The following is a 25,389-nucleotide window of genomic DNA, read 5'->3' as shown; positions in this document are numbered from 1 at the left end:
TTGTTTGTACACAGTAAACAATATCAGTTCTAAGGAAAACAATGTAAACTAGATAACATAATACTAAAGACAACACTCAGTCAAGCCAGATAACCATAAAATACAGTAAAAGGGGTAACAATATAGACATGTTAGTTGGCATACAAATTCACAGTAAGATAAGAGTCAGAATATAAGGTCTTCCTTCACACAATGAAGGAACTTCTCAATGGCATAAAATGCATTTTCGTCAATACTGTATGTCATCCCTAGATATCTTTAATGAGACAGTGCATCCGGACTGAATTCTGAAAACAATCCCCAAGGCTATGGCTAAGTCATGTCTCCATGATATCCTTTCTAGGACTGCTAATTCTGCAAGGTATGCAGGAGAACTGCTGTGAAGTTTCAAAGGTAGTAGATGAGGTACATCTGGTAGTAATGCTCTGAGGGTGGGCCATAAGTCTTGCATAGATAGATCAGTTTGTAGAGCACTTGTCAATGAGAGGCACATGTCTCAAGTTTGTATCCCAGTTTAGCATACAGTTTTAACCTGCCCGGAAGTTACAAGATAGTAAATTGAAATGTTTAATACCAAGGTATCTTTAATAATTTTTTTATTTTTGTTTAGTGTACCAGTGGGCTGGTCAATCATTTGATTGTGACAAGTATTATGCTGAGGTAATGATCATCATAATTTATAGTTCTGTCAATTTTCTTCTATGTGCAGAAGAAATTTGAGAACAAATACTGTGGAAACCACTGTAATAGTCACCAATGGCATAAGTGACCTACAGGATGTGCTGTTTTTAAGACACCTACTATACAACTCACTGCTTTCTTTTGCCACACAAAAATATTTTTTTTTGTCACAGATGACTTGCCCAACAACAGTATACAGTATGCTTAAAGACTGTCTATAATGTCTGTGAAAAACAGATAACATACAGCCTGCATTCTATATATCAAGGATGTCTCAATTTTTACCCCACATCTTGAAAGACCTTTTTCATACTGGGCTCTATGGAACATGTTATGTAAATGAATGATTTTTTATAAACTAAACATTGGTTCACATCCAAACTTGTTCACTTTTTACCATCACCAACTTACGCATAATACACTGTTGTATTGTAACATGTCTTTTGCTTGTATAATTAGAGATACTGAGGGTGTATATGATTTTAAAATGTCACCCGACAAATGTACAGAGGATGTACAACTACATTTAGGTGACATGGACAAAAACTGAAATCTTCACTCAGCTGTGGGATGTCTGTTCCACTGAATGCAGAAGAATCTATGAAACTACTCAAAGAACATGGCAGTGCTTCTCAATTGATAAACGAGTTTAGGAATTGGATATAAGTACTAATCTTCTTCTGCCCCTAATCTCTGTCCATCTCTTCCTCCCATTCTCTTTATCTGTCTCCTCATCCTCCCACCTCTCTCTGTCCATTTCCTGCTCCTCCCTCCCTCTCCCTCCAACTCCTCCTCCACTCTGTCCATCTCCTCCTCCACTCTGCTCATCTCCTCCTCTCCCGACCTAAGTCCATTTCCTACCCCCACCCTTTCCTGCCCATCTACTCCCCTCCCCCACCCCACCTCTGATCTTCAGCCTCATTTATTGTTATTGCAAATTCAGACGTAGCAGTAGTAGTATTCTGATCATAAGCTGATAAGCCATAGATACAACTTTTCTGTTTCCTGCAAAAAAAACAAAGGCAACAAAACAGTACATTACTGTGTATACAATTTTTGTTTGAAAATATATATAATGAGGAAGAATATGCATGGAAGAAAGAGTTTTTCCAACTCTTTAAATGCCCTTCTATCAAGATTAAACCCAACTGTGAGAAAGAAAACAAAACTGCAAAGACTGGCAGCAGAGCATAGGCCAGCATTTTCTTTCTTGTGGCCAGTTTTAACAGAAAACCTATACTTTGCTCTTTAAAAAAATATGTAGTCTCTGTCCATATGAATATTTGTTACAGTATCCCGTAAAAATTTTAAGTAAATTACTCAACAACTTTCCGAGATTTTTGCGAACAACATTTCCCTGCTACACTTGTATATTATATACATTAAAAAATATAAATAATATAATAGAGGGAAACATTCCACGTGGGAAAAATATATCTAAAAACAAAGATGATGGGACTTACCAAACAAAAGCGCTGGCAGGTCGATAGACACACAAACAAACACAAACATACACACAAAATTCTAGCTTTCGCAACCAACGGTTGCTTCTTCAGGAAAGAGGGATGAGGCTGTGGCATTACCAGTGCCGCCCCGGTGGCACCTTTGCAGAGCTGACTGGACACTTTTCAGCCAACTGGCTGTTTTGGAACACCGTGCCAGCGTCCACGAATGGGTAGACCATGTTGCAGCCGTGATCTCACATGCTGCTGAATTGTCAATCCCACGGTCATCCGGTCATCCCAAGAGGCGTTCTGTCCCTTGGTGGACCACTGAGTGCCACTCAGCCATCCGCGCCCGCCGTGCAGCACTGCGCTGCTTCAAGTGCCGTCCCTCAGCTGACAATCTTGCGGCCTTTCGGGTGGCAAGGGCCAGAGCGCGGCGAGTGATTAAAGAGAGCAAACGACGGGCATGGCAATCGTTCTTGAATGCCATCTCTCGCTCCACTAGTTCTACGAAAGTATGGGAAGCCATCAGGAGGATTTCCGGGAAACTCAGCCAGCTACCTGTCACGGCATTGCTGCATCAGGGATGTCTCCTCACGGCGCCGAGAGACATTGCCCAGACACTGGCCATGCATTTTGCGGAATCTACCGCCACTATTAACTGTGATCCAGATTTCTGCCGCTACCGCACTGCCATCGAAAGGGGTCACTTGGACTTCCGGTCTCTAAATTCTGAACCCTATAACTGCCCCTTCACAATGTGGGAACTGGATTCTGCGCTGTCTGTGGCTCATGATACTGCGCCTGGTCATGATCAAATCCGGTACAGCATGCTGCGGCACCTGTTGCTGCCATCCAAGGAAGTTCTCCTGAACTGTTTCAATATGATATGGTTATCTGGCACGTACCCTGACTCGTGGAGGGAGGCAATTTTGATTCCCCTCCTCAAACCAGGGAAGGACCGAACACATCCCAGTAGTTATCGGAGTATTGCCTTGACGAGCTGTGTTGGGAAGACGTTGGAACGCATGGTCAACCGCCGCCTGGTTTGGCTGCTCGAGACCAGGCAGCTCCTTAGCTCCTCTCAGTGTGGCTTTAGGAGATGTCGTTCCACTATAGACAACTTGACCCTGCTTGAGGCCGCCATCCAGCAGGCCTTTCTACGTAACCAGCATTGTCTAGGGGTCTTCTTTGACATTAATAAGGCGTATGACACTACTTGGCGCCGCCTTATCCTCAATCAACTCCATGAGTGGGGCTTTCGTGGCCGTCTCCCCATCTTCATTCGGTCCTTTCTTTCTCACCGCCTCTTTCGGTATCGGGTTGGTAATGTGCTATCGGATTTGTACGTGCAGGAGAATGGTGTTCCTCAGGGCAGCGTTTTAAGTGTCACCCTCTTTGCCGTTGCTATTAACAGTATCACGTCCACTATCCGGAGTCCTGCCCAATGCTCCTTGTTTGTGGACGATTTTGCTGTTTTCTGTTCTTCCTCCAGTCTTGTCAGTGCTAGTCGGCAGTTACAGCTTACGATAAAGCGCTTAGAGGCATGGACTGCAAAGACGGGTTTTACCTTTTCTGCAGACAAATCTGTGTGTGTTCATTTTAATCGTTCTCGGCGTCTTTTTACCTCCCCTGAATTGCGTCTGAGGGACACCGTTCTTCCTTTTAGAGACACTGTGAGGTTCCTGGGCCTCACTTTTGATTACAAGTTGTCGTGGTTGCCTCACCTTAAAGACCTCAAGGTGCGGGCCCTGAAGGCACTGAATATTTTGAAGTGTCTGAGCCATCGGTCCTGGGGAGCAGATCGGGCGCGTCTGCTGCAGTTTTATAGGGCTTTCGTCCGATCGCATCTTGACTATGCTTGCACCGTGTATGGGTCAGCAAGGCCTTCGTATCTGAAGATCCTTGACGCAGTACACCATGAGGGTATCAGGCTGGCCACTGGTGCCTTCCGTACCAGCCCCATCCCCAGCCTGTGTGCTGAGGCAGGGGAACCGCCGCTCTCCATCCGGCGGAAACTCCTCATGGTGCGACGGGTGTGTCATTTCCTTGCCTGTCCTACCTCCCCTGCGTACCCTACCGTTGCCCGACCGCCTATGGAACGTCTCTTTTCCAGTCGTCCCAGGGCAACAAAACCATTTGGGATTCGTGCCAAGCATTTGCTTGAGTCCCTTGGTGTGGAGCGTGTGGGCCCCCCAACGACAAGGTTTTACTCGCCTGCCTCCCTGGTTGCTCCAGAGGCCCAGCATCCTTTTAGACTTGTCGGAGAACCGGAGGAACTGCACTCCGGCGTTTGTTTTTACCTCCTTATTTTACGATATTTTAAACCAGCATCCGGACCATGTACCTGTATTTACAGATGGCTCTAAACAGGGGGACACTGTTGGTTCTGCTGTTGTTTTCCCTGATCGAGTCGTCAAGTTACGGCTTCCTGCGGCGTTTACCATCCTCGATGCCGAATTGTTTGCAATCTTGCGGGCATTGGAGCAGATGAGATGTGTTACCAGTCTTAAGTTCCTCATCTTTTCTGACTCCCTGAGTGCCCTTCAGACCATGCAACACTTGTACCCAGCGGATACGGTCGTCCAGAACATCCATGATGCCCTACTCCACCTGCAACGGCGGGGGAAGGAGGTTTCTTTCTGCTGGGTGCTGGGGCACGTGGGTATTAGGGGAAACGAACTGGCGGATGTGGCTGCCAAAGATGCATGTTCCCTCCCTCACACTGTTGAATGTGCCGTTCCCCTCCATGCTGTAACCTCCCTTTTGCGTTTTCGTGTTATGCATCAATGGGAAGAGGAGTGGTTGGCAGTTTCTGACAATAAGCTGCGTCTGGTAAAGGCCACTACGCAACCATGGCGTACGTCCTACCAGTCATACAGGCGGGATGAGGTTCTCCTCACTCGCCTCCGCATTGGACACAGTCCCTTCACGCATGGTTTTTTACTCCGGCGGGAGGACCCCCCAATCTGCAGTGCTTGTGGCATCCAGATTACTGTCCGCCACATTTTACTTGACTGTCTTTTATTCTCTGACCAGAGGGCGGTGGTTTCCTTGCCACCGGATGTGCCCTCTATTTTGCAAAACGACGCAGCGACTGTGGTTAAGGTCTTACGGTTTTGTGTCCTGTCCAATCTGTTGCCTCGGATTTTAGGGAGAAGGTTTTAATGTGCTGCTGGGTGACTGGCTCACCCAGGTTTTAGGTAAGAGGTCCGCCAGTCACGATTACCTCCTTGTTTCCCTTCGGTATCTGTTCTCTTTTCCTTGTGTTTCCTTTCCTTTTTTAGTGTGTTTCTTCTCCTCTTGTTTTGCCTCTGTATGTGCGCATTTGGAACTGCGTCAGGCCTGTGTCTTTTAGCCGTTCTCCTTGTTTGGCGTCCGTCTTCGTCCCTTCGCCGCTTGTGTTCCTGTTTCTATGCGTTTGGGCGCTGATGACCACGCTGTTTAGCGCCCGTAAACCTCAAACACACACACAAGAGGGAAGGAGAGGATGTGGGTTTTAAGGGAGAGGGTAAGGAGTCATTCCAATCCCGGGAGCGGAAAGACTTACCTTAGGGGGTAAAAAGGACAGGTGTACACTCGCACACACACACACACACACACACACATATCCATTCGCACATACACAGACACAAGCAGGCATTTGTAAAGGCAAAGAGTTCGAGCAGAGATGTCAGTCGAGGTGTAAGTACAGAGGCAAAGAAGTTGTTGAAAGACAGGTGTCTGACATTTGGTATTACCCCCAAAGGCCTCACACTTAAAGTTCCCATCTCTGGCTGCAATCCTTCTTTCCATCAGTCCTTATACCAGTTCCAAACAGCACAATCCGTAGCCCTCACCCGGCTAATCCTTCACCTATACATCGACTCGGCCAATGAACACACCCGTCAACTCCTATCCCAAATCAAAGTCCTCAATCTTTCCTCTCCCACATCCACACCGGCTGTTCATAGAATCCTCCTACAGGCCAACCACAAATTAGAACAACATGCCACCCTCCACCTCAAAAAACTATCCAATCTCCTGGTTTCCCACCTCCGGAAAGGCAACTCACTCACCCTTCACAACCTTTCCAGCAAACGTCAACCTCCTCTCATTGCACACAAACCCAGTCTCTCCCATCTCCTCAATCTCCCACTTCCAGCTCCACTCCCTCCAAAACCTCAAAATTCCAATCAACACAATCTGGAACCACAAAACCCTAATTCAGTAGTTAACCTTTCCTCCAAACGTCTCTCCCAATCCGAAACCTCTGTCCTATCCAAAGGCCTCACCTTCAGCCCCACTCCCAGATTCAACCAAACAGCCCTCGTCAAAGATTTACTGTCCTACACTCATACTCTCTGCTGGAAATATCACTTTGCCACGAAGAGAAATGATCCTAATCCTACTCCTAATGATCCAGCTCTCCAAGACACTGTCCAAATTGAACCCTGCCTGGAACAGTTCCATCCTCCATCACAGCAGGACCCACCTCCTCTTCCTCAAAATCACCCTCTCCCAACCTTCCAGGAATTTCTGACTTCCAAGCCTTGCCTCTCAATCCTTCTTAAAAAACCTTAATCCTACTCCCAACATCACCACTGCTGAAGCCCAAGCTATCCGTGATCTGAAGGCTGACCAATCCACCGTCATTCTTCCGGCGGACAAGGGTTCCACGACCATGGTACTTGATCGTCAGGAGTATGTGGCTGAGGGACTGCGTCAGCTTTCAGACAACACCACATACAAAGTTTGCCAAGGTAATCCCATTCCTGATGTCCAGGCGGAGCTTCAAGGAATCCTCAGAACCTTAGGCCCCCTACAAAACCTTTCACCTGATTCCATCAACCTCCTGACCCCACCGACACCCCGTACCCCTACTTTCTACCTTCTTCCTAAAATTCACAAACCCGATCATCCCGGCCGCCCCATTGTAGCTGGTTACCAAGCACCCACACAACGTATCTCTGCCTACGTAGATCAACACCTTCAACCCATTACATACAGTCTCCCATCCTTCATCAAGGACACCAACCACTTTCTCGAACGCCTGGAATCCTTACCCAATCTGTTACCCCCGGAAACCATCCTTGTTACCATTGATGCCACTTCCTTATACACAAATATTCCACACATCCAGGGCCTCGCTGCGATGGAGTACTTCCTTTCACGCCGATCACCTGCCACCCTACCTAAAACCTCTTTCCTCATTACCTTAGCCAGCTTCATCCTGACCCACAACTTCTTCACTTTTGAAGGCCAGACATACCAACAATTACAGGGAACAGCCATGGGTACCAGGATGGCCCCCTCGTACGCCAACCTATTCATGGGTCGCTTAGAGGAAGCCTTCTTGGTTACCCAGGACTGCCAACCCAAAGTTTGGTACAGATTTATTGATGACATCTTCATGATCTGGACTCACAGTGAAGAACAACTCCAGAATTTCCTCTCCAACCTCAACTCCTTTGGTTCCATCAGATTCACCTGGTCCTACTTCAAAACCCACGACACTTTCCTTGACGTTGACCTCCATCTGTCCAATCGCCAGCTTCACATGTCTGTCTACATCAAACCCCCCAACAAGCAACAGTACCTCCATTATGACAGCTGCCACCCGTTCCACATCAAACGGTCCGTTCCCTACAGCCTAGATCTTCGTGGCAAACGAATCTGCTCCAGTCCAGAATCCTTGAACCATTACACCAACAACCTGAAAACAGCTTTCGCGTCCCGCAACAACCCTCCCGACCTGGTACAGAAGCAAATAACCAGAGCCACTTCCTCATCCCCTCAAACCCAGAACCTCCCACAGAAGAACCACAAAAGTGCCCCACTTGTGACAGGATACTTTCCAGGACTGGACCAAACTCTGAATGTGGCTCTCCAGCAGGGATACAACTTTCTCAAATCCTGTCCTGAAATGAGATCCATCCTTCATGAAATCCTCCCCACTCCACCAAGAGTGTCTTTCCGCCGTCCACCTAACCTTCGTAACCTCTTACTTCATCCCTATGAAATCCCCAAACCACCTTCCCTACCCTCTGGCTCCTACACTTGTAAATGCCCCCGGTGTAAAACCTGTCCCGTGCACCCTCCCACCACCACCTACTCCAGTCCAGTAACCCGGAAGGTGTACACAATCAAAGGCAGAGCCACGTGTGAAAGCACCCACGTGATTTACCAACTGACCTGCCTACACTGTGAAGCTTTCTATGTGGGAATGACCAGCAACAAACTGCCCATTCGCATGAATGGACACAGGCAGACAGTGTTTGTTGGTAATGAGGATCACCCTGTGGCTAAACATGCCTTGGTGCACGGCCAGCACTTCTTGGCACAGTGTTACACCGTCCGAGTTATCTGGATACTTCCCACTAACACCAACCTGTCAGAACTCCGGGGATGGGAACTTGCCCTTCAGTATATCCTCTCTTCTCGATATCCGCCAGGCCTCAACCTCCGCTAATTTCACTCCTCACCTGCCTTTCAACAACTTCTTTGCCTCTGTACTTACACCTCGACTGACATCTCTGCCCGAACTCTTTGCCTTTACAAATGTCTGCTTGTGTCTGTGTATGTGCGGATGGATATGTGTGTGTGTGTGTGTGCGAGTGTACAACTGTCCTTTCTACCCCCTAAGGTAAGTCTTTCCGCTCCCGGGATTGGAATGACTCCTTACCCTCTCCCTTAAAACCCACGTCCTTTCGTCTTTCCCTCTCCTACCTGAAGAAGCAACCGTTGGTTGCGAAAGCTAGAATTTTGTGTGTATGTTTGTGTTTGCTTGTGTGTCTATCGACCTGTCGGCGCTTTTGTTTGGTAAGTCCCATCATCTTTGTTTTTAGATATATTAAAAAATATACAGATACAGCCCACATCCCTCTACACATTTATTAGAGTAACATTTAAAAATTTGAAGTAAATTTGTCAACAACTTTTTGAGATTTTTGGTAACTATATTTCCACTTTATATATTATGTAGATATTTGCATGTGAAGTAAACTGGGTACAAACTTTTTAAGATTTTTGGTAACAGCATTTCTTTTTTATATATTATATATGTTCATATATTTAAAAACACATAGCCTATGTCTGTCCTAATGTTCAGTAGAATGTCAAGTAAAAATCAGACATAAATCAGTCAAGTACTTTTCTAGATTTTTGTTAACAACATTCTCCCTTTCCATTGAAGTGCCAAATAAACTGGTCTAGGCAAGCGTTTTCAAATACAGAGATATGTAAACAGGTAGAATACGGTGCTGTGGTCGGCAATGTCTATGTAAGACAGAAAGTGTCTAGCGCACTTGTTACACTGGTTACTGCTGCTACAATGGCAGATTATCAAGACTTAAGTGAGTTTGAGCGTGATGTTATTGTCGGCACATGAGTGATGGGACACAGCATTTCTGAGCTAACAATGAAGAGGGGATTTTCCCATATGACCACTTCACAAATGTACCATGAATATCAGGAATCCAGTAAAACTTTAAATCTCCGACATCGCTGTGTCTGGAGAAAGATCCTGCAACAATGGGACCAATGACTACTGATAAGAATGTTCAACATGACAGAAGTGTAATTTTATCATAAATTGCTGCAAATTTCAATGCTGGGCCATCAAGAAGTGTCAGCACGCAAACTATTCAACAAAAAATCATCAATATGGGTTCTCAGAGTCGAAGACCTACTTGTGTACCCTTGATGGCTACATGAGACTAAGTTTTACACCATGCCTAGGTCTGTCAACACCAACATTGGAGTTCTGGTAACTGTAAACAAGTTACCTCGTTGGACGAGTGTAGTTTCAAATTGTATCAAGCAGATGGACGTGTACAGGTATGAAAACAACTTCATACGTCCATGGACCTTGCATCTCAAGAGGGGACTGTTGGAGGTGGTGCAGGCTCTGTAATGGAGTGCGGCATGTGTAGTTGGAGTGATATGGCACCCCTGATATGTCTAGATACGACTCTGACAGGTGACCTGGATGTAAGCATCATGTCTGATCAGCTGCATCCATTCATGCCCATTGTGCATTCTGATGGACTTGGGCAATTCCAGCAGCACAATGCAACACCCCACATATCCAAAATTTTCACAGAGTGGCTCCAGGAACAGTCATCTGAATATAAACGCTTCCACTGGCCACCAAACTCCCTAAACCTGAACACTATTAAGCATATCTGGGATGCCTTGCAACATGCTGTTCAGAAGAAATCTCCTCCCCCCTCATACTCTTATGGATTTATTGACAGCCCTGCAGGTTTCATGGTGTAAACTCCCTCCAGCACTATTTCAGACATTAGTCAAATCCATGGCATGTCGTGTTGTGGCACTTCTACCTGCTCTTGGGAGCCCTACATGATACTAGGCAGGTGTACCAGTTTCGTTGGCTCTTCAGAGTATAAAAACGTGTGTACTGAAAAGTAACATTGTGTCAAAATTTCAAAGAAACTGTTGAAGAACTTTTAGATATTTAAGACTTTGAACAAATGAACATTTACATTTTTATTTATATAGATAACTGGAGATAAGGTACAAAATGTGTACCCCAGATGAGAAATAGATTGGGTATTTTCCTTAACAGAACAAGTGCAATACAGAATTTTGAACTTAAAAATCAAATCCATTGCTAAAAGAAAATTTGCTTAATACAGTTTGTAGATAGTGTCACAATTTAATTGTGGTATGGAGTCCAAATTCATTAAGACTGAAATGGAGTCATAATCTTTTTCAGTGATGTGCCCATTTATGCAGCATGTATACATGTCGCAAAAATTAGTTCGTATGAAAGACTGTCTAAGTTTTAGTGTGAATTCAGTGCCAAGTATCTCTTCATATAAGACATTAGTTTGGATATTCCATGGGTTGAAACTAACACAGGGGACATGAACTGAGTAACCAACAAACCTGATGAATGATTTCACCTTTATAATTTGAAAATGCAGTTTCATAATAAAATAATGCTTCATGACTGTGTGAAATAGCAGTATAGTTCCAACCCATTCCGGAATCTTGGTCAGTTTATCATGAACTGTTTTTGAATTTTACTTGTTCAGACAACAATAATAAGTACATAAGGCCCAAAAAATGTTTGCCAGTATAGTAACTACAGTAGTGCTATGCCGTCTTCCAAAACGTTGATTCCATAAGATCTTCATATGATTTTTTGAGTCCATTACTCAACAGCTCCTCTTGAAATGAGAAAAATTAAACAACTTATCAGATAAACACTGTAAAGAGACACCCTCCTCTAGCATTACTTTTCCTCAACAGAAGAAGTCAATACCAGAACTAATTTTCAAATTTTTGACACGTCAGTATTACCTCAACTGTTTATCTGAAAAATTTCATATAATTTTATGCACAACATGTTATATTTCAAGTTAAAAACACTTGTTTTCATTGTTACAATTCATGTGTACTAGCTCTGTATGTACAGTTAATTTTATTTTTTAAAGAAATGTTTGAAATAACAAAATACTTGACACACTTAAAATTTCCATTATCAGATGCCTAGGCATGAAAAACTGGAGCCAACTACAAGAAAAGAAGACAAGTAAAAAGCTTATGGTAAATCTTACTCCTCTTGTATTTTTTTTTTTAAAAAAAAAAAAAAAAAGTCTTTACCATCGAAAATATTGTGACAACAACAAACCAGGGAGGGGTAGATTACGACACAAACACAGCAATTTGGACACAGTCAGATATTCCATTTTTAGCTAATATTCTCATCAAAACAGAAAGATGATAAAAATTAACAGCACAGAAAACTTACAGGGGTACAAGACAATGATCCAAATTTGAAGACCTCTCTTCACTACATGTCTTTTGGCACCACATTCCTATTAAGAAGTGTACTGAATACTATTGTTTGAGGATAATATACAAATGAGAAATGTTGCTAGCATAAATCTTGAAAAGTTCTTGCCCAAATCACTACAAATTTCTGCATGCTACTCTAATAAATGTTCTGACAAGCATAGGTTTGTTTTAAACAACAATGTCCAAGTTTTCAGTTAAATCCAACTGTGAGAAAGAAAATGCTGTGCTGTGAACAGGTGCGCTTTCATTTTCTTTCTTGCAGTTAGTTTCAACTATGATAGCAGGATATTTAAACAAGTTGTCTTCCCATATGTTCTGTTTCTCCAGATATATAATTTTAAACAAAAATTGTATACATAACAATGTACTGTTTTTTCCTTCCTCACAGCGATTAACAGAAAACTGTATATTAGAAAATTTCCATTTATGGCTTATTATATTATGACTAGAATATCACTATGGAACTTGCATCGACCAAAATTCTGTAATGCTTCTGAAATAAACAATATTATTTTGGAAAAAAATTGTAGAAACACATAAGGAATACCAATCAATCAATACCATGGTCACCACTGAACATGCAGTTCAGTACCACAAAAATGTCTTAAATTCACTGACGCAGAATCCAGCTGGCTTTCCACCACATAGAATGTAAAACAGGGCTGCTCCTACTGTTCAATCTGTATGTCAAAGGACCAACAAAAGAAATAAAAGGAAAAATCAGGACTAAAATTTGGGGTGAGAGGATATCAATGATTCACTATCCTCATTGGAGGTGAAGAAGAATTAATGGATTTATTGAAAGGAATGACAGTCTAATGAGCACATAATACAGACTGAGAGTAAACTGAAGAAAGACAAAGGTGATGAGAAGTAGAAGGTATGAGAATTGTGAGTAACTTATTGTTAAAATTGGTGATCACAAAGTAGAAAAAAATTAACGTATTATGCTGCCTTGGAAACAAAATTTCTATAGAAAAACAAACTTTGTATAAATTCACAGAAGGTTCTCTCTCGTAGCACAATTTTTGATCAAACCTTGCATAACACATCATTTCGTCAAATATTGATGAGGGTAACTAGTGATGTGCAGTGGATTATATTTTGGTGCAATCTTCTGTGGATGCAATTTGTTATTTTCTCTCTCAATGAGACAAGTGTGGTTTTGAAGCTTTTTGATCGAATTATTTAACTGATGATGCAGGATTGCACTTGCAGAGTGCATTTTGTGAGAGTCACTTTAATACGCATAGCGGCAGTCTGTCTTCAACATGAAAAATCCTATCCTATCAGTGTGGATTTGTTTCTTCTCTCTTTGGAGTAGGTAAACACATTGTTCCGCTCTACCTTGTAGTCAATAAAACAGGAAGATTTCTAAGTGAGAGAAATTTGTTGGCATCGAATATAAATTTCACTTTCAGGCTTTGAGTGTAGCCCCGTATTGAAGTAAATTGTGAACGATAAACATTTCAGGCAAGAAGAGAATAGAAAGTTTAGAAATGTTGTGCAACATTGAATGCTAAAGATTAGGTGAGTGGTTCGGACAGCTAGTGAATTGAATTGTGGAAAAAAACAATGTATTATACAACTTGACTAAAAGAAGAGGTCGGTTGGTAGAATACATCTTCAGTCATCAAGGAAATGACAGTTTGGAAATGTTTGGAAGTGTGAGGCATACAGAGACCAATGCCAGACTACAGTCAGCAGCTTCAAAAGGATATAGGCTATGCAGAGGTGAAGAGGCTGGCGTAGGATAGTCTAACGTGGAGCGCTGAATCAAACCAGCCTTTGCACTGAAGATCACCACAAAATCAACAGTAAGTTACTACTTACCGCTGTTCAAAGATTCTTTAATAAGCTGTCAAGACTTTAAAACCCCAAATGAAACCATTTAGCATTTTATTTCTGCGAGTAGATGCTCAGTGAGATTTGCCACTGTGTCCTTTGGGGGTCAGTTCAAAAACCCTGTGTACTGCACACCGTTACGGTCAGGCAAAAAATTGAAATGCATGCCAGTTGTGAGCGAGACTTCAGGCGTGACGGCCGTGTATGTGTTTGCTGGTTCGCGTGGCTGTGTCTTGAGTAATTCTATTTTGAAATGGAAGCTGAAACCGAGTCAGGTCGGATTACACGTAGTGACCGGCGTTCCGACATCAAAATCGAATCCCTGCCTGGAGAGAACCAAACGGAAATGTACAACGCTTTGAGAGAGGTGTGTGGGAATAATGTAGAGGATCTTAGCGTAGCATCATGGCAGTCTGCTCGTTTCCGTAAACGTCCCGAAAGCACTGAGGACAGTCCATGAAGTGGAAGACCATCAACTGCAACAGCCGGGAGAGCGGTGTGCTGACCACATGCCCCTCCATATTCGCATCCAATGACGCATAAGAACTGAGGACGACACGGCAGCTTGATTTACTCAAGCTCTCTCTTGACACTGAACATTTTTGGATTCAGAGGTGTGACTGTAGGTTCTATTGATTGAGCCTGAGGAAGCACTAACTCTGAGCAAGCACTATACTCTGACAAATCAGTCTATATATTTTTCAAAAAATAAAAGAAGAATTGAGCCACAGACTGAGAGTAAACTGAAGAAAGACAAAGGTGATGAGAAGTAGAAGGTATGAGAATTGTGAGTAACTTATTGTTAAAATTGGTGATCACAAAGTAGAAAAAAATTAACGTATTATGCTGCCTTGGAAACAAAATAACCCATGACAAATAATATACAATGACCATAAAAGCCCAAGAAAAAATGGCATTCTTGGCCAAGAGAAATCTACTAATATCAAACATAGGGCTTCAGTCTGAGGAAGAAATATGAGGGATATTGATAAGTAATGCAACACATGTTTTTCTCATCCAGTTTTAGTTTAAAGCTATGGAATTTGTTGTGGGACACCATGGAATATTCCCACTTTAGCCTCTTTAGTTTCATGAAGTTCCAATAGGTGGCAGTGCTAGATGTAGCCTTAAAACTGGCATCTGTAATGGAGTGGCACTTCAAGCAGAGAGCTGTAATTGAGTTTCTTTTGGGAGAAAAGAAGAGCATCATAGATACTCAAAGGTGCTTGCAGAATGTTTACCGGGATGTGCCAGTGAACAAAAGCACAGTAAGTTCTTGGATGAGGCATCTGTCATCATCACAACTAGGTTGTGCAAACCTGTGGGATCTCCAATGTGCCAGCTGCCTGCACACAGGTGTGGCTCCTGCAGAGTTGGAACATGCAGATACTCTCATTCAAGGTGACCGATGGCCCACAGTCACACACCTCCCTGTTCAACTGGATGTCTCTGTTGACAGTGCTGACACACTCATCCACCAATTGGGGCATTCAGAGGTGTGTGCCTGCTGGGTTCCTCAATGCCTAACAGAAGACTTCCATCTGTTTGCCCCAATGAAGGACGCACCCTACAGGAAGCAGTAAATGGATGCTGGAGAGGTTATTGATGCAGCAAGATTTTGGCTCTGACTTCAACAAGTAGAGTGGTACCATGCAGGTGTACTAGCCCAGCCAGTAATGTGGTGGAAGGCCATCACATTGAATGGAGATTATGTTGCAAAAATATGGTGAATAATATGGTATGTTGGAATCCTGAATAAAACCAACCTGCTTTCATAAAAAGAATGTGTTGCATTACTTACTGAATGCTACATGTATCTGAGACTGCACATCTGAAGCACAGGTTTGTATGGTAGTGAATCATGCATGGATTGTGGGGAAACTGGAACAAAAGCAAACTGAAGAATTTGAGATGTGATGCTACAGAAGAATGTTGATATTAGATGGCCTGTAAGATAAAGACTCATTGAAGGGAGGAAGGTAAGGAAATACTCTGACAAGAAGAAAGGACAGGACGATAGAACATGTCCTAAGACATCAGGGAATAAACTTGATGGCACAAGAGGGAGAGCTGTAGAGGGTAAAAAATATAGAGGAAGACAAAAATTGGAATACAACAACAAATACTTGAGAATGTAGGTGGCAAGTGCTGCTCTGAGATGAGGAGGTTGACACAGGAGTGGAATTTGTGGCAGCTCACATCAAAGCAGTTAAAAGACTACTACCTCAGAAAAGCCGAAAAAATAAAAACTTATCCCAACTAATTTACCAATTCATTTTAAGTAATTGGCTTTCCCAATCAAGGTTTTATTTACAATAACAAAAACCAAGGATCAAAGTCAGACGCTCAAATATATCGGGACTCATTTACAGTCAGATCGTTTCTCCCATGGTCAGTTGTATGTTGATCTTTCATGAAGCAGTAGTTCAGAGAATCAGTTCATACTCTTACCACAGAATATCAAAAAAATGAAAAACAGTGTGTATTCTCCAGTTCTGTAATTGCATTTTGCACAAAAAGTTTTTCAAAAAAAACTGTAAAAACCAAAAATGAAAAAAGGAAGTCTTTTTCATTCCTACCATACATACTTTATTATAATTTCGAGTTCTGTATGTTCAAAGTGGGTGAAGTCACAATTTATATCCTGACACAATTCCCAGGGATAGCCCGGATTAGGATGTATATCTGGTTCCCATATATATTTAGCAATTGCTTACACTGTCAGGTGCACCTGGAGAGCCACGGAACTACATATATGAAATACTACATATACTACTACTGTATGTAATACTACATACATGGAATACTTTGAAATACTTCAGTTACAAATTCATGAAGAAATTCAATACAACCATTTGCAGTAAGTGTGGAACTGCATACACAGATAATTTAAACCAACTGCAACAAGCAATTTGCAACTGTGCTCAGATGCAGTAATTTCAATATGTCTATGTTGTCAGTAGATTAATATGGAACATTTTCAGTAATTTCAGCATGTCTGTATTGTCAACAGATTAATCTGGAACAATGCTTTGTCATTATGACTATAAAACATGCTGCCTTATTCTTACTGCAATATCCAATACAAGGGAAAACGTACAAAGATAAATCCCATGTTGTTAATACAATCAAGAACAGGTGTTGAGAGGTAGCTACATTAACAAAAATATTTAAAAATTTGCAGAGGCTGGTATGTTAACAGATAATTTTCTTTGGAAAATTTAATTTTAAGTATGTCAAAATAAATTTTGAATTTTCCATTAGAAAATTATCCAACATCTTGAAAAATAAAAATGATCTCTTCAAATATGCCATACTTGAACATTATTGAGAGAGGAAAATGATGTGTCACATTATGATCCAAATTTAGTCCAGTGCACAGCCTTCACATGTCATATGCTTCACCACACATAATATAGGTATTATATACTTGTTATATTACAGCAACTACCTATTTTGAAGTCTTTTTTTTTCATTTATAATTTTATCTTAAAAATTTCTCTCATAACAATTCATGCTACTGGAGACATCATATGATGTTTTTTTCCACTCTACACCATTTCTATACACATAGATCACTCACCATCAGTATTGTCAGTATCTGTTATTTTTTGCAGCACTCTGAATGATCGAGACTGGATTGGAGCCCCATTTGCACCAGGAGGGCCCCAGCTCTGCTGCTGTTGTAACTGCCTAGGATTGTGCTCAGCCACACTGAAGAGACATAAACTGCATGTAAGTTTGTTAATTTTCAAAACTGGAGGGGTTAGATATCAAAAATTAACACACAGGATGTGATTACTAAGCTAAAAATGGAAGTATGAAATCGGTATGGCACAGATGAAAATAAATATCAGGCTGAAATTCTGCACCTAAATGGTCTCTGTAGGTGAGTGGCAATAATAGGAAACAAAAGTTTGCTACAAATTCTTTGTAAAATAGTGAGAAATATATCACAAATTCTCTAAAAAGATTTAGTGACTCAGTTGTTAAGAAAGTTTTTTTTAATGAGTTTGCTACGATCATTTCTACTTTGTCTTTTTGTTCTACTAGGGGTATCTGTCTGAAACAAGTTGAAATTTTCTGTCAGAAATTCTAGTTTTACTTTGCTAATATTTATCAGTCAAAGTTGAAAATTACACACAACACAGCAGTGTAGCAACTTCATTTTTTGTGCTGTTAAAATAGTTTCTACATTCTTCATAGATTTGAAAATTACACGAGTTGGAGGGAGAATCAGTAGAAATCAGATATCATAACTGTTGACAGAGTTATTAATACACAACATTTATTTTAATTATCTAGTCACACAGAGTATTTCAGATAAGAAGATAATATTGTCTGTATATCCAAAAGGCAAAATACCAAATACCACTTACAGGCACTTTTAAAAGTAGAAAAACATATACCTAACCTTTTGATCTGTTACTTCCTTCCTCAAAGAGGATAGAGGGATAGTTGGAGATCTTTGGAAAGAAAGAACAGATCATTCAAACCCTAGATAGAGAGGTACCCGCACCTCCTGGGACAACAATATGTCTTTGTTTCCATCCTGGGTCCCTCTTAATGTGGGCTCTGATGTGTCACATTATGATTCAAATTTAGTCAAGTGCATAGCCTTCACATGTCATATGCTTCACCATACATAATATAGATATTATATACTTGTTATATTACAGCAACTATTTCTCTTACTTTCTAAAACTCACCTGAAGAGAGAACTAACAGAGTTCCTTTCATTTTGACACTGTTAAATTTGTCTACTGGCAGTCTGTGGAATTTCACCACATGTGATAAGAACTGGCAGATCGTTTTGTCGCATTGAAATTTTATGGTTTTTATTCTATGTACAATATTTTTTCAAGTTATACTAAATCAGTAATCATTTTTGTTGCTGACAGTCAAAATCGCTATCAGCTGAATAGTGATCTACATAATCACAACACAATACAGAGAAATAATTTTCACATAGACTGTCTCCACGTCTATGGCTCAGAGTGAGTTATGTACTCTGGTGCAAAGTAATTCAACGAGTTTGTGTTTAACATAGAGCAAGAAACTGAGAATAATAATTAGTCCAAAAGAAAATTAGAAGCATCTACTATTTCTACAAATTATCTGAATGCTAATATTTAAAGATTAAAGTTCTATTAACTACATGGTGAATACCAAAGTTGATTGTAAAATTACATGACAAGTAGTAATGCACTGTAAACATGAATCAGTATTTACAGATGTAGATAACTATTTTCTTTGAAAAATACCGTTGCAATATTAACAAACCAATAGGAAATAAACAGTAACTATTTAAAGTAAATTACAAAAGAAGAACTTTTTATTTGATTAAATTTAGCGGACGTAAGTACGAATGGCATTAAACTGTATACCAAAAGATATGGTTAATATGCATGTGGAGTAAGTTTCTGTTCTATGTTTGTCCTTTCTTGATACTTACCTTAACTCATTCCCTATTTCTAGGGGATCTCCTTCTTTATGAGATCTACAGAACATAGTGAATAAATGAATGGAGCTTTTGCTCAGACTGGACAAGGTTGGGTGTAAAAAGCAATACACTTCATACCAAATGTATGCTTATTATCAAAAATATGATCATATGGGTTGTCAAGTGAAAGTTGTGACTGGGTTGAGGATTTTTTGGTAAGAGGGCTGCAGCAAGTTAACTTGGACAGAGAGTTGCTGACAGGTGTGGAACTAACTTCAGGCATGCCTCAGGAAAGTGTGTGAGGACCCTGGCTGGCCATCTTGCCTATTAATGACCTTGTGGACAATATTAAGAGTCTCCTGAGACTTTTCACAGATGATGCAGTTATTTATAACAAATTGGTATGTGAAAGAAGATGCACAAATATTCAGTTATATTTGATAAGATTTCAAGTGGTGCAAAAATTGGCAATTTGCTTCAAATGTTCAAAAATGAATAATTGTGAACTTTATCAATGAGTGACAGGTGGAATCAGTTAATTTATACAAATACTTGGGTGTAACAATTTGTAGGGATATGAAATGGAGCAATCAAATAGACTCAGCTGTATGTACTGCAAGCGGAAGACTGCTGTTCATTGGTGGAATACCAAGGAAATACAGTTTACCAAACAGACTGCTTGAAAACACTCCTGTGATCCATCCTAAAATATTGCTCAAATGTGTGGGACCTGTACCAAATAGGACTAACAGGGGATTCAGGAAGGGTACGTAGAAGGGACGGATGAATGGTCACAGGTTTGCTTGACCCTTGGAAGAGTGTTATAAAGATGTTAAGATTCATAAGTCTAGATTCTTTATTGCCATTGACCACATACAGTAGAATAGGCTTTTACAATGATAGTAAAGTACCAATATTGATCACATTACATGTAAAAATTAAATATCTTATATACCACTACAATCTTAATTATTAATATCAATATTGTCAATATCATAGAACTCTTTTATATGATAACATGGGTTTTTTGCTAGCCAGTCATATAATTTTGTTTTGAACGTTTTAAAAGGCAAGGATTGAGCGGCAAGAGGAAATTTGTTAAAAATTTTGAGGGCATTTACTTTATGGGAGTTCCCTGTTATTGCTAGCCTGTGCCTTGGAATGTCAATATTTGCCTTACTTCTAGTATCGTGCTTGTGAATTGTTTCCCTGATGATACGTTCTTTAATGTTATTCCTGACAAAGAGTGCAGCCTCATAGATATACAGATTCACCACTGTTAGTAACCTAAGCCTGGTAAAAAGAGGGCGACAGTGTTCTACAGGATCAGCATTACACATTATACGAACAATTTTTTTTCGGACTTTTAAGATGTTACTGATATGAGGAGAATGTCCCCATATGAGTAGGCCATATGATATATGTGACTGAAAGAGTCCAAAATATGCTACATGGAGATTATTATTACTGACCATATCTCTCAGTTTCCACATGAGGTAGGTCACTCTTGAGATTTTTTTTGCAGATTTGGCTTATATGCTCTTCCCAAGTTAGTTTGGCATCAATATGTATTCCTAAGAGCTTGACACTTTTATTTTCTATATTTTTAGATAATCCTAACAGAAGCTTTTGGGTTTTGTCTGGATTACATACAAGTTTATTGGCTGCAAACCGTTTTAATGCAGAGTCAAGAGTTTCTTGTGTAATCTTATCAAGGGTTGGGATGTCATGGTGTGAAGTAAGCAGGGTTGTATCATCTGCATAGCAGATTACAGACTGTGATACAGAATGGGGCAGGTCATTGATAGCCACAATGAAAAAGAAGGGGCCAAGGACAGAGCCCTGTGGCACACCTGTACCAATTTCTACTAAGGGGGAATGCTCATTTCTAATTGAGACAAACTGTCTTCTGTTGGTCAAATAGGAAGAAATTATTGCTAATGAAGATTTTTGTATACCATAATACTCCAGTTTTGTTAATAATATGTTCAAAGGAATGCAATCAAAAGCTTTACTTAGATCACATAATACAAGTGACACCATCTTCTTATTTTCAAAGGCCATTAAAGTCTGATCAACAATTTCCAGAACAGCTGCAGTGGTATTTTTACCTGGTCTAAATCCATATTGATTGTTGCAAAACAGATCATGCTTTTCAAAATAACTGCTTAATTGAAAGTACATGAGTGATTCAATTATTTTTGAAAATATTGGCACAATAGATACGGCTCGGTAGTTTTGGGGGAGTTGTTTATCACCCTTTTTGAATACGGGGATAATTTTAGAGATTTTTAGCAAATGGAACTGGCAGACACTTGAATATAGACATGAACTATCCACGAAGACTCAATTAGATGGTTTCTAGAACCAACTTTAAGTGATGAATCTACGAATATATTACAATCTCCTATATATGGTTTCTAAGAAGTAGTTATGCCTGTACATCAAATATGACAGGAACAGGAGAAAGTCCTAATATCTAGTACAATGGGCTGTATCCTCTGCCATGCACTTTACGGTTGCTGAGTGTGGATGTAGAGGTAGATAAAGATGTAGATTTAAAAAATGGTGTGGTATGGCTAAGGAGATAATCCTGACATTCACTTGAATGTGGTTTAGGCTGAGATGTAACTTGCTTGTTAGGAGATCTGCATAATGAAATATTCAGTAACAGATTCATATAGGAGCAGTTGATACACTTTTCAAGTAAATTATTCAAATTTTTCATGTTGTATGTAATGTACACCAGGAGATGCATTCAATACCTTCACTGCCCAATAATGATGATGATTTTATTGATGACAGCACCCCTAAAACAGAGTTACTAAACACAGTTTTCTGAAATTCCTTCACAAAAGAAGATGAAGTAAATATTGCAGAATTCTAATCAAGAACAATTGGCAACATGAGTAACTTAGAAGTAGATATCCTCGGTGTAGTGAAGCAATGTAAAACAATTAAGAAAGGTAAGGCCTCCAGTCTAGACTATACATCTTCAGACTATGTTGATACAGTAGCACCATACTTTGCAATCATATACAACCACTTGCTCATAGCAAGATCTGTGCCCTAAGACTGGAAAGTTTCACAAGTCACACTTATAACCAAGAAGGGAAATAGGAATAATCCACTGAATTACAGACCTATATCAATAACATGTATTTGCTGTAGGATTATGGAACATACACTGTGCTCGATCATTATGAATTCAGAGTTACCTACAATAAAACGATCAATTGAAAAATAGCCAAAAAGGATTCAGAAAATATAATTCTTCTGAAACACAACGAGCTCTTTATTCTCAGGAAGTAATGAGTGCTATTGACAGGGGATGTCAAACTGATTCCATATTTTTATATTTCCAGAAGGCTTTTGACACAGTTCCTCACAATCGACTTCTAATTAAATTGTGTGCCTATGGAGTATTATCTAAGTTGTATGACTGATTTCATGATTTCCCATCAGAAAGGTCAAAGTTCATAATAACTGATGGAAAGTCATAAAGTAAAACAGAAGTTTTATCTAGCATTCCGTAAGGAAGTGTTGAATGCCATCTGTTGTTCCTGACCTATATAAACATTGTAGGAGACAATCTGAGCAGCCCTCTTAAATTGTTTCCAAATAATGCTGTCATTTACAACCTTAATCTTTGGGATAACAATTACAAATAACTTAAACTGAAAAGTGAATAACTTGAATTGGAACAATCACATAGATAATGTTGTGGGGAAGGCAAACCAAAGACTGTGATTTATTGGCGGATCTCTTATAAAATGTAACAGGTCTACTGAAGAGACTGCTTACACTATACTTGTCTGCTCTCTTCTGGAGTGTTGCTGTGTGGTGTGGGATCCAAATCAGATAGGACTGATGGAGGACATCAGAAACGTTCAAAGAAAGGCAGCTCATTTTGTATGATTGTGATACGGTAGAGAGTGCCATCGACAAGGATACATAAATTGGGTTTCTGGACATGATTAGGTCAAGGAATTTACCTGGGAGGACCAAGCATAATGGTGGGCTAGAATGGATCCAAGTAATCAATTACTGTTAATTGTTGTTAGGGTTTGTGAGGTAAGTAGTCATTAAAAGAGATTTGCAGTACATTTATCAACTTACATTTCACTGGTTCCAGGACCGCTTGGAGTTGGGCTTGTTGGTGACACTGAAGGATTAAATTTATTGTGAACATAGACTGGCTGTCTCTGTTGCACATGTTGTTGTGCTGATGGCTTTGATTGGCTGGGTGCTGGTTCACCTTCAATTTGGATTGGTATGATTCTCGTGTTTGTCTGCTGATTTGTTGCTGAAGGGGTTGACTTATTTGCCTGAACTGGAGCATCCCGTCCCTCCACCTGAAAGAAAGGTTTTTAAAACCTCACAATAGTCATCACTTCAGGTTTTTCATCAAAAAATGTGCAAAACCCACAGTAAATGTACAAAATATGAATGTTAATAACTTTTTGGTCCATAGAGTGTACACTTACCAGTTGGCAAAATAGAAATGACAGAAGAAGCCTAACAAATACAAATTTTTGAGCTCCACATCAGCTTGAAATAATGCAATCCATGAAGTTGTAAATGAATCTCAGTATTTCTCTTCTTTTACTAATAATACAGAAGATGAAATGATAGGTGATTAACAAACTAAATGAAAAGCTCTGATATTCCAGAAGATTCAAATATGATAGAAAAGAGAAATCAGACTATAGTAATATATTCAGTGTATGTAATTACTTCATACTAGCTTGTGGGAGTAAGCACAGAAACTTTTATTATGTTTCAATCAGTCCTTCTACGTGACCAGCTCTTTCACAGAGTCAGAATATGTATTCAGTCCAAGATATTGTGCTATAATTATGTTCCTTGAAACTCTTGTACCTTCAAAACATGTACAAACAAATAAGAAATTTTAATTTATTTGAAGTGCACTTTCTTGTCCTCTCCCTTATGGGCTCAAATCAAAACTTTACACTCTCAGTATTGTTTTTCATAGCATAATCTATTTCTAATCAACTATTTAATTAGTACTAATCTATTATTTTGCCACAAGTAAAAATTCAAGTAAATAGATAGGGTGACATGCCAAGTAGTGCTCTCAGAAACAAGTGAAGTGCAAAATACTATTCCTGGCTCAAGTTTGTGTGTTCCTTTCTCACAAAGGAATAAGGAATTGATTGAAACATGTCACCCCCCCCCCCCCCCCCCCCCCCCGTCTTTCCAGGCTTCCAGAACTTGGATCTTCATCTCCTGAAGATGAGCATTGACTTCCAACTTGTTCCTCTAGTTATGTACAGTTTTCTCAACAAAAATTTCCTCTTCATACAACTAAACAACTTTTTCAAAAAGTCTGTGTTTATTTATTTTTAAAACTGCTGCTATGTGGTACAGATAATGTTTCACAAGAAAACTTGTGATGTGGCATTGGGGAGTAATCACACTTACTTGTATGGGTATGATCCGTGTACCGCTTGGTGCGGGTGTGGGTGTGGGTGTAGGTGTTGGTGCTGCTGCTGCTGAGGGTTGTCTCTGCACAGGAGTTTCATCACGGTTGACCCAAGTTGGCACTTGTTGCTGCTGGGGGCGCTGACTCATCCATGGTGTTGGTGCTTTGTTCAGTGAAACAGGAGACAATGGACTGGCAGTCTTCTGCTGATCTTGCTGCTGCTGTTGCACAGGAGGTATGTAAATGGAGCCCACTTGAGCTCTTCCACCTTGTGGCTGTACAACAGGTGGGATGTAGATGCTTCCAGGTTCACTTTGTGGCGATGCAGGTTTTGCCTGTAAACATGAGGATTTTATACATGCTATCGAGTCTAGCAGTTCTTTTACACTTTCAGGTTTAGTGAAAAGAACTAATGAAACTGAATATTACCTGAACAGGATATATATTATTTTTATTGAATGGGAAGTAAAACCCAATTGTTAGTTGTCTAATCATATGGCTGTCAACAATAATTCACAGAACATCAACACATTCTCAACTGTACATTGTTGAACACAGAAGAAATTAAATTGTGATTTGAATATGACAAGAAATATGAAACTTATAACTGGAGTGCAGCTATATTATCACAATATGTCTGTTTTGGACCAAACATCAATAAGACAATCTACTGTTTATTGTATATGACATACCAGAATGATGTTTATTGTTGAGACTTTATT

At 40.3% G+C, this 25,389-nt stretch overlaps 1 protein-coding gene across 10 annotated transcripts in view; it reads right to left on the bottom strand.

The window, feature by feature from the left end:
* LOC126362232 (protein piccolo-like) overlaps nt 1-25,389 on the bottom strand; it is a 731,361-nt gene that overhangs the window by 63,380 nt on the left and 642,592 nt on the right. For all 10 annotated transcript variants that reach the window (XM_050007864.1, XM_050007862.1, XM_050007865.1 and 7 more), the window contains 3 exons: nt 24,667-25,002; nt 23,341-23,576; nt 17,362-17,492 (listed from right to left, as the gene is read on the bottom strand). In XM_050007864.1, coding sequence (XP_049863821.1) covers nt 17,362-17,492; nt 23,341-23,576; nt 24,667-25,002 — 703 coding nt within the window. The remainder of the gene's footprint in view (nt 1-17,361; nt 17,493-23,340; nt 23,577-24,666; nt 25,003-25,389) is intronic.

Source organism: Schistocerca gregaria, chromosome 1 (assembly GCF_023897955.1).
Source record: "Schistocerca gregaria isolate iqSchGreg1 chromosome 1, iqSchGreg1.2, whole genome shotgun sequence".
NCBI lineage: Eukaryota > Metazoa > Arthropoda > Insecta > Orthoptera > Acrididae > Schistocerca > Schistocerca gregaria.
The sequence above is the reverse complement of the archived record's forward strand: the minus strand, read 5'-3'. Positions and strand labels throughout refer to the sequence as shown.